The 10,820-nt window shown below is 44.1% G+C and overlaps 1 protein-coding gene across 1 annotated transcript in view; it reads left to right on the plus strand.

Moving 5' to 3' along the window:
• The window catches only part of WIPF1 (WAS/WASL interacting protein family member 1), a 10,695-nt gene extending 5,472 nt beyond the window's left edge, over positions 1–5,223 (plus strand). Inside the window, exons 5-7 of the mRNA XM_026052061.1 lie at positions 2,104–2,301; positions 3,675–3,788; positions 5,095–5,223. Coding sequence (XP_025907846.1) covers positions 2,104–2,301; positions 3,675–3,788; positions 5,095–5,150 — 368 coding nt within the window. The 3' untranslated portion in view covers positions 5,151–5,223. The remainder of the gene's footprint in view (positions 1–2,103; positions 2,302–3,674; positions 3,789–5,094) is intronic.
• Positions 5,224–10,820: the final 5,597 nt, after the last annotated feature.

A 10,820-nucleotide genomic window follows, 5' to 3' on the forward strand; every position in this document is an offset into this window, starting at 1 on the left:
GCCCGTGCGCGACCCGCCGGGCCGGACAGGTAGGAGCCGCCCACGCCCGGCCTCGCCGCGCGGCCGTCCGGCTGAGCCGTTCACGGCCCTTGTGTCCTAGGACTCTGCAAGAGAAAACGGAGGTTTATGGGCATCACGGTGGCTTAGGTGATGTTGTTCCATGTCACCCACTCATCCTTGGGTGCTTGTGCAGGTCTTGGCCATTTCTTTCGTTGCTGCTGTAACAAAAAGAGGATACGAAGGGGGATTTTCCATTGCAGTCCTTAGCGCAAAGAGCCCACTATATCTAGCGTCTGCTAGGTAGCAAATATTTACTTTTGGGAATAGCCTAGTTAGTGGCAGTGTTCCCATGAAGGCAGATTTGCAAAACTTGACCTGCTACGTGCTGGGGAGCATGAGCATTTAGAGCAAAATATCAATTATTTTAATAAAAGACCTATCCAGCAGTTGTCAAGTATAATGGTAGTTGTTGCAGCGTGACTAACTGCTGTCACCTAGTGTATTCCTATTTCAAATGAGACTAAAAATAGAATTGTCTGTGTAGAGTGATTCCATAATATACTTTGTCCTTTGCTAATTATTGCTCATAATTTTTGAGAACTGCACATTGTAACTTAGCTCTCCCAATACCAGATGATTTTCCTGTGCAGATGAGGGAATTAAGTTGCAAACAGCCAGTCCCATAACATAGGGCAGGGAGAAGCTTTTCTTAGGAGCCTCTTTGGGCTTTGCCTTTCATTTAGACCTTTGGGCTAATAATTTGGAGTCACATCAAATCCACCCTATTCTGTGCAGCAAGGGTGAATCTTGCTGGGCCTACCAGAGACTTCAGCCATCCATGTTGAAGCTAGGCATTATACATGTAAATTCTTCTCTTCAGCACCCACTTCCCACAGGTCTTAGGCAGGCTTGAGAGAGAATAAGCAAAACTGTTCTGCAAGATACTAAGTGTTTCTACTGCAGAAATCAGTCTATGAAGGCAAGCTTGAATAGTTTGTAAAGAAAAAAAAAAAACACAAGTGCAGCATGTTTATTGCAACATGCTTCAATGCTTTTTCATAGAAGCACATTACACCCTGCCCTCTTTTTCAAAATGCACATCTGTACCTAGATTTCATCAGGACAAGGAAGCATTTCACAAAACATCTGCATAATTGCCAGTTGCCCAACCCTGCCGAGCAGAGAGGCAGGGAGACCTCCTGCCACCTCACACCCTGTTCCCGTCCTGCTGGTGCCCTCGCCGTGGTCACCTGGCTGGACACCACAGCAGCACGTGGGGCGTGTTGGCCTTTCTTGCCTTTATTTATTTACTGCCTCCCTGCAGAGAAGCCCCTTGTGCTGCCCTCGTGGCAGCCCTGCCGTGGGCCATGGAAAGGGCCTGGCACATTTGCCCTGCCTCCTCTTCCTGCCAGTTCTGCAGCTGCTCCGACAGCAGAGACGTGAGTGTGTGTGTGAGGTCTGTTTCCAATTTAGCAGGAGGTGGATAGGCTCCAAGGCCAGCAAACCCAGCGTGCAGCAGATATGTTTATAAATGAGGGAACTGATGCCACGCTGCTTAACACTGCCGCTCCCAGCCTGGATCCCGCCACCCGCCCCAGCAGACCACCCCTATGGAAAAAGAGCCTCTGTGGGAAACAGAGCGGCTCTTCTGTGCCATGTCCTCCAGCCTGGCAATGGTGTAGAGAAAGAAAACGGGGCTTGGTTTGAGGGTGAAAGGAAGCAGGGTTTGGTTTGGACCTCTGTGGTGTCCTGCCTTCCAGCTGTAACTTCTGCTCGCTGTGGTCAGCGCTGCTTAGAGTGGCTTAGAAGTGTGTTCAGGGGTGAGCTCGGCTCCAGAGCTGCCCCACCGAGGCAGGCAGGCATGTGAGCGTGGCGGTGCCTTTCTGCTCACGCGTACCTGCCTCTGCCCTGCCCTGCGAGTCGGCGTGAGCTCCCGCAGAGCCGGCAGGGCCGGGAGGCGGGCGCCGAAGGCCCCGCATTGCCAGGGCTCCCGCTTTGGGCCGGGGGCCGCACGATTCCCCTCTCCCGCGGCTAGCGGGAGGCGGCCGATGAGCAGCAGCGCAGTCCTGCTCCAGGCCGTGTCCGTGTGCTGCTCTCCTGCAGGGCCACTGCCGCCGCCACCGCCGCTGAGCCGGAACGGCAGCACGTCCCGAGCGCTGCCGGCCGCGCCGCAGCTGCCCTCCCGCGAGGGCCAGAGAGGAGCGGGACCGCGGCCGCCGCTGCCGCCCGAGCGGCCGGGCACCGGGGCGCCGCCACCACCGGCCCCCGCCATGAGGAACGGCTACCAGGAGCCGGGCGACGGTAAGCGCGGCCCGCGGGGCGGCCTCGCCGTCCACGCAGACACCCACCCCCTGACCGAGGCAGGTGATCGCTCACGTAGCGATAGCTGAAAAACAGGCAAGGGAAGGAATTGGTACAGAAATGCAGAAAATGACGCTTTCCCAGCGGTGTTTCTTCTCACTTTACTAGTGCTGATTGGAAAAAAAGTGAGGTTCACCGTAGCCATGCTTTAAAAACTCATTATGCTTTTCTTTTTAATTAAGGCTTATATTTACTCTGCATGGATAAGCCTTTCCAGGTAAATTATAAACTCCAAAATTGCCATTTCTGACATATATAAGGTTAAAAAAGAGGATAAAACAGTAATTAACCCCTTTAAGCTTTCTTTACACCTCTGATAAGGCAAGTAGGTCACAAACACATTTTTTCCTACTGAAGTCACTATCAGGGTTTAGAACCTGCAGCTCCTTCACCTACTGGTATGCAACTATTAGAAGTAAAGAAAGAAAAACTGGATCTCAGAAAATAACCACATGTTCAGCTGCTGGGAAAAACTTACTCAGCTGTTCATTACATTATGCAATAGAATAAAATAATATTGCAAGATTGTCATGGTTGCAAAGTCCTGAAGCAACCAAGTCAGGAAATGACCAAGTTGGAGATGGCCCATATTTTCCTCCTTGAGCATCCAAATTCAAGTACAAAACAGACCTGCAGAAAGAAGGTTTTCTTGTTATTTTAACTGAGAAACAGATCAACTTTATTGTTTAAAACTCTGAAGTATGTTAACAAGATTTCTGTATTTCTATGAGATACTAATGTATTTACTATTTTTCACACTACTTGTATGCTATGAGGTCCTCTGTCATCATAAGTTTTATCACAATGCCCACAAATATTCTTTTTCCCATATAGAAGTTGAAACCCAAAAAACACTGCGTACAACTCAGATTGCTTTTAATGAGCTCTTTATGTCAAAAAAGTTTAAACTTCAGAAAATTATACACTCAGGAATGAAATACCGTTCTGTAGGAAACATTATGCATTTCTAATTGCGTGCATATGTATGTGTATTTATATAATCAGTTGGCTCTATTACACATGGAAAGGAATATAGCACTGATTTCCATGGAATAACAGGCACTTCCCAAATCTGTGACTTTGCATTAGCTTGGCTGAGTAATCAGTTAAAAGTTAATTTTCACTCTCAAGCTAACCTAAAATTGCTTCTTCCCTAACTTCTCAATAGGACCCTGGTTCTATTCCTGAGCATTTTGCAATATAAATCATGTATTAAACATGATACTACTGTCAAAAGACTTTCTGCAACCCCACCATAAAACTAACAAGTAAATCCTGGGGATTTTTTTTTTTTGCTTTGTTTTGTTTTTCAGATGAGTGGGAAAGCAGATTTTCTTTTCATCCTATATCTGACTTACCACCTCCAGAGCCATATGTACCTGTGAACAAAAGTTATCCAAGTAAATTAGCAAGAAATGAAAGCAGAGGTAAGTTTGTTCCAACTCTGTTGCTGAAGTTTCGGTCTGTCAGTTATGAATTTAAAAGGGTTAGCTCAGTATATACCAGTTTTCCCAATAAGCAGTAAATATTTGATCAGTTGAAGACAATTACAACCAGGAATAGTTTGGCTCCTTCAGTCTTAATTCCTTTTTTGATCCTATTTTTTTATTAGCACAAACCAATCATCCTAAAAGACAATGTGGATGGAGAAGAGATTGGGTACTGATGTTTCAAGGCTTCGGATTAATAGCCTGATCACCATTCACAGAATCACACAGAAACTATTAAATGCAGATTTGCAGATAAAAGCCCTCTTAAAATGGACTTGCTTTTTCATTTTCCATCCAAATTCATTCATGGTTCAGCTATTCTAGGGTCACCATCATCCTTTAGTTTAATTATCCCCTTGCTTTTGCATGTTAAAGGACAACAGCCATACTGCTGCTCAGCCTCTGTTTTGCTGGGCTGACTAAACCAGGATGTACTAGGCTCTTCTTTCGAGATAACATTTCCATTTCACTGATTATCAGTGTTGCTTCTGTATACACTTCAGCTTGAATTTGTCTTTTCCGATCAGTGTTACATGCTGTTCCAGTTGAGGTCTCACCCATGTCTAGAGCGGCATAAATACTTCCTACCTCCATTAGTGGTATTTTGCCTGATACACCCAGGGATCAATTTGCTTCTTTCACAACTAGTCGCATCAGTGTCTCATAGTTAGCCTGTAATCATCTGTACACTCAGATGTTTCTCTGTCTCTCTCTGCTGTTTCCAAATTATGAGGTTTGGAGTAGAAATTCCTGTTAGTCCGTGACCCTTCACTTTGCACTGTTAGCTTTCATCTCTTCCTTTTACTCCAGAAGGAAAGGCCAAGAGATATGCACATTTATATTTATTTTCACGAGTTTGGAGTGAAAACCTTCATATGGGTAATATATTAATAGCTTTGAGCTCTTACTATATTCAGAGCTTTCATTGACAATTGCATTTGTTCCATTGGCACTAAGGCCTTATGTATTTGCATAAGATAGTAAGGCTAACAAGAGCTATTGATCCCTTCTGAGGAAGGCCCAAAGGGCAGGAATGCATATGCTTCCCAAGCATTTGTGGGTAGCATTCATTAAAATACAGTTGGTATAGTGTTGTTTAATAAACTAACCAGCAACCCGACCCAGACCTGGTAAAACGGTTAGACAAAATGCAGAGTTCTTCACCAGTTATGTAATGAATGGCTTGAACTCTCATGTGAAAAGAAGCCAGGAGGAGTAAAACAAAACTTCTTTTCTCTTGCAGGTGGCTCTGGCCGAAAAGAAAGAGGTGCTCCCCCTCTTCCGCCTATACCAAGGTGAAATGGGTCCTGGCCCATCCCTGGGCAACTTCTGCTTTAAAGTTTCCTTCCAGTCAGCTTTCCTGTCCACATCATCGGAAAGTAGTCTGTCTTGCTTTATTTCTACCTTTGGCTTGTCACCTGGAATGAACTTTGCTCTCTATTACAGGAGAGATGCAGCTTATGAACTACAGTTGCTTAAAGCTACCCAATTTATTTGCTTGTATTGCAGGCTGTCATCCATACATTAGGGGTATGGGGTCCAGCCCTGTACCCTTGAGTCCAATGGGAGATCTGACTTTGAATCCAATGATCCTGGAACAAAGCTGTCTCATTCACTTGGGGTACAGTGGCTGTATTAGTTGAATGAGAAAGTGCAAGCTATTTTCAGTTTAAAAAAGAGTTACCAGAGAATACTGCATAGCCAAGAGTCCTGGCTGTGGTTCTTTGGCCCAAATGCTTCTGCAAGCCGCTGTTCTACCACATGCTGACCAAGACTTCAACCTACATCTTTGCACCTCAACTTAGCCAAGCAAGCTACGTTTTACACCATGGATAGCTCATCCTGCCCCAAGGATGGAGCGTGTGTGTCTGGCCTTGTTTTTATCTGTGAAGGATCTTCCAAAGAAAAGCACAAATTAAGAATTCAGCAGCATAAATACACCTTCTCTATCTGTCCCACCTTGTTTTGTAATAGCCTTATGCTTTTAGTCACCTAATTCTTTCTACTTTGATGTGGACCAACCCACAGCCATCCATTGCCTGGATTACTGTAATGCTCTCCGCATGAGACTACATGCAAAGTTCCCTCAGAAAGCAGTGCAAATGCAGCAATTATTGCAGTTACAAGCTCTTTCTGTGAAGCCTCGCTAGCATCAGTGCTCTGCAGATTGCACAAGCTCTCCAGTCATTTCTTTGGTACAATTAAATCATGGGGGTTTTTACTTAAGAGGCTTCTTGGGGTTTGGCTCACAAGTCTCATAGAGAGACTCTTTGACTTATAGCAGAGCAGCTGAGGTCAAAAAAATGTGCGTAAATGAAAGCCCTCTGACTTAAAGAGGTCTGAGGTTAGCATATGGAAGCATCAGCTTCAGAAATTGCTGTTTTCACTCATTCAAGAGAAATGGAAAGAATTGGCTTCTGAGTGTGCCATGAAGCCTGTCCTTTCAACTCATGCTGCAAATGACAACAGCAGAAAGCTGCCACCCTTGCATTAGTAGAAGGAAAGGTAAAGTGTTCTCACATTGTGACAGTCAGTTCATTTGTTTAATGGCTTTTGAATTTTGTTTTCAAGAAAAGAGTTAATTAAGTCTTATGAGAGGAAGACTATAATTCTGGATTTGAAGTATTGCTGATTAATAGCTCTCTTTTAATGGAACTTCTGAAGGTTAGCTCTGGAAAAATTCTCCCATGTCTCGTCAGTGATATCTGCTTCTTCAGCTTACTCTTCAGACTCCCTACACAGCCTGTTATCAGTGGGCATGTTTCACAACATATTGCTCAAAAAAAGAAAAAAGAAATTTTAAAAAAGAGAAAAAATCAGAAAAAGTAGTCAGGTAGGTTAGGAAAATGTCTTCCTGGCATGGGAGATATGATCCTAAGTGCACTCTGAGGCTAGAGTGAGGTCAACCCTTGGGAATCCAGGGACTTTAGCCAAAGAGAGCTTGAACCCCAAAGAAGTGTTTGTGTGTTGGGTCTTCTGCATTGTCAGTGACCACGGAGGCCAAAACCTCCTCCTGCCTTCCAGCCAGAACTGTCCCTATGAAGGGCATGAGACAGAGTTGGATTAGGCCAGACCAAGCTTAATTTGGCCTTTTTGATATTTGTTTACAAAATCATGTTAGCTGTGATAGCATTCGGTTTTGTACCTATTTTTACATTTTTGTATCTAATGACCTACTTTAAGTTACTATTTATGGTCTTGAATCTGCAATTATGTCTGCGCAGGCGCAGGGATGTATCTAAATCTAATTGTAGGATCATGGCTGTAAGAGTTTCTTAAACAGATAATAACGGGACCTCCATGTGACAGGTGCACCTTGGGATCAAGCCCAGTTTAATACTGAATTTGTAAATGTTTTTTTATGGATGTCACTTAAGCATATGCACTATGCAAAGTGCCAATCTCTTTGGCATACTATTATGTGAATAGAAGTCCAAATAAGATTTTTAGGATAATAACTTAAAGGATAAATTATTGTATTCATGTTATTAAACCAAAGCACTTATAACTTTCTGAGAAATTACATTTTGAATTTAAGAATACAGTATTTTCAATAGATTGACCTGCCAAAACCTTATTAATATTCAAGTAGTTATGCAGCCAAAAATCTTAGAAAACTCCAGAAGCTATATTTTTTTCCCTTTTTTTGTAATTTATCTATTTCCAACATGAATGTTTTAATTTGAATAAGTCAATGAAAACGCTGCACGTTGTTCTGCCAATTCTCTGCGCAACTCAAGATATATTCTGTTTGATTTCTCAAGCAAGGTTTTCTGACCAAAAATTCTGGGCAATAACCAAAGACTTGGCAAATCAACTTCAATCTCACTTGAAAATGTGTTGTGTGAAAGGCCTTCAGTCGGCATGCCAGGAAACCTGGGCTGCTTATCTTTTAGCACTCACTATGGAAATCTCTTTGAAATGGGTGTTTGGTATATAGATAAAATACCTTAAAAATGCAAAAAAAAAAGATTTTTTTTCATGTAACAACTTTACTATTTGTAACTTTTTTTTGTAAAATTCCCTAGATTTATTGCAGAACAATGCAGCATTTTAGCCTTCAGTATATCGCTTCATATATCCATAGCTATTTACAATATGATCAGTATTAAAGTATTTATTTCACTATGCAATGTTAAAAAAGAAGAAAATGGAACTCATTGAACCAGTGGTGCCTTATGACTTTTTTAGTCACCTCTTCTGTGTCTCACTGCAAAATCCATAGACCTTGCTGTTCCGTGCCCCGGCGTAAGGCAGCGTTGACGGTAGCGGTCGCCAGCGTTGGAGCCAAGCCCTGCTCCGGTAACACGCTTGGGTGTCTAACTTGAGATTAAGTGTACAGAGGGGCTGCTGAATCGGTGTTTAGGGAGACCAAAGTGGGAACTTCTCTCCCGATGGGAAGCTCAGCAGCAGTTGTTGGTGAGTCTCAGAAAGCAACCTGTGTGCAGAGGCAGCGTCTCCGCACGGCACAGCTGCCCTCAGCGCGGCTGAGCAGGTTGTTAGAGGGCTACGCTGGATCCACGGCTTGCGTATGGGATTTACTGTGATTGGTTTTAATGGAGTTGTAGTAGCAACGTTCACACCTCAAACTACCTTCTTATGTCATCACTAAGACTTGCATTGCGTGACGATGGCCACGGGTGTTCATTTCTGCATAATTCAAACTAGTGAATACAATGGGAATGGCTTTTGCACCATGCAGCAATTATTTCTGCTCAGTATTTTTGGAAGAGAAGCACAAGTTGTGTCTGCACCAGTCCCTGGTAAAGAGGTGACAGCGATTAATATTCAGAGAGGCTACAGGAAACCCAACCTGCGATTTGGGAAGCACACGCTTCTGTAAACGAGCTGCTTACACGCGGCTGCAAGGTCCTGGTTGAGAAGCCAGGACTTCCCAGCATTGAAAGAGTCATGGGAACCAGTGTTTTTTTTTTCTGCAGCAGTGAGCTATTGAGGAAGTTCCTTAGCTTGTCACTTAGAAAACAGGACTGTAGCTTCTACTTGCAGCAGCAGCTGCTGTTTACATGCCACTTGGGGAAGCTGGGCTCTGGGTCCTGGGAGGACCAGGAAATGGAACCACTGTCATGTTTCACATATATTGCAGCACAACACACTTCTGTGCAAAGACATGCACAAAGAAACTGTACTTTTCCCCTTGGAAACAAAGAGTGGACTTGAGAGATCAAACTGGGAATTGCTTCAAGCAGAAGGGCAAGAGATGCAGACGGATGGTCTTTCAGCTGCGGGACTCTGGAAAGAAGAAGTGTGTTAAGTTGCTCATAGAAGTAAAACCAGCTTACTGGAGTTTGGTGTCTGTACTAGAGCGCAAATCCAGATAAATGTGCACGTACGCGGTATCTCATTGTAATACTGTGAACACTGCTGCCTCTCAGCCGTGTGTGAACAGAACCTGTTAAGGCGGTACATTGGCTCTGTATAATATGTAATGTATGAGCTGTAATTTGTCAAACTGTATTACCCGAGGGACAGGGAGAATCTCTTGCATAAAGATGTGCAGTAACATGTTAAATGTAGCTAGTTCAGGGGATATTTCCTCATGTACGTCAGGAGAAAATGGGGGCCCTTTTGGCCTTGAGGGGAAACCGTGCCAGTTAGTTAATGTGTAAATCTGGAGTATTGACGAGTGTTGGGAGCGTGTGAGGGATTCAGCAGAAGCAGGTCACGCACACATGTGCTTAGTTGCTGAGTATGCAGTTAGGTAGACAGATAAGGAGAGAAAAAATGGAAAGGGCATGTCTTAAAGGGGGTAATGCACTTCAGTATGTTGCCTCTTTGAGCTACAGCTTGTCTCTGATAAATGATCAAGTCATACATACAAAGGAAGACACTTCAAGTTTGGACTTCTGAAGCTGTTTGACTATGAAAGGAAGTGGAACAGAACCTAAAAGCCAGGTTGAACAGAAAGTAACATGTTTTTATCCGATGCTTAAAGTTTGAGCTTTTTATAAAATAATAGTCTATTTCTGTGGATATTTTTCTGCTTAACATTTATTTTGTACATGATTTTTTTTTCTCCTTATTTTTCTGTCCTATGCCAAATAAATTTTACTTTTATTTAATTGGTGCTGTAGACCGTTACCCTGAAAAAGGCCACGGCCGCTTCCTCACGGGAGCAGGTTTCAGCCAAGGGGAAGAGGAGGAGGAGGAGGAGGAGGAGGAGGAGGAGGGTGATTGCGATGCCGGCGGCAGCGGGGCTGGCTGCTGCTCCGCTCTGGGTGCCCTCCTTTGGCAACGCAGGGGAGGGATGCAGAGGACATCGGGCTTCTTCCATGCTGTTATGGTGAGACACTCGTAGATAGAGAAACAATGAGTTTAGCTTTAGCATAAAGAATCCGAATCAGTGATTCTATCCTTATAGATAGTGGTTGTTCCTACAGCTCTTTGGTGAGTAGAGGCTGTAGCCATTAGTTCTTAGTGTAGATTTTTCTTCATCTTATCTCCACACACTAGACACAAGGCTTCCAGAAAATAGTATGTATTTTCAAACAAATGAAATCCTGTTTTCAATCTTGGACATGAAGCTTTTTCAATAATTTGGTCCCGTTCCAACACAGAAAGACCTTTTGATGAAAGATTTTTCATCAAAAAGGCCCAGAGAGGGCTCAAATTTGGGTTGTACTTTGTCAGTTTTTCCTCAGAGATAAGAAATATCCATTGAGACCCTCAGCATAGCTCACAGTGTCTCCCAAGGAGAGGCTTCTGCTCTACTGAGACATGAGCAGCAGATTTATCCTCACACAGGTGGTGGATGCTCTGACACCGGTGGAGGCTGCTTGTTACTACTTCATTTTACAGGCTGGCTGGGGAGGAGACCCCCACCTCTCCGAAAGGCCACAGGCAGCCGTGGCTCAGCTGCAGCCTATAAAAACCCCTCAGCCCAGGTGCAGGGGCTGTGTGAGGTGGAGGAGGCAGGAGCTGGGAAGGAGCAAGCTCAGAAGATGGATGAGC

The sequence above is a fragment of the Nothoprocta perdicaria genome, unplaced genomic scaffold (genome assembly GCF_003342845.1).
Source record: "Nothoprocta perdicaria isolate Ctin4 unplaced genomic scaffold, notPer1 scaffold_83, whole genome shotgun sequence".
NCBI lineage: Eukaryota > Metazoa > Chordata > Aves > Tinamiformes > Tinamidae > Nothoprocta > Nothoprocta perdicaria.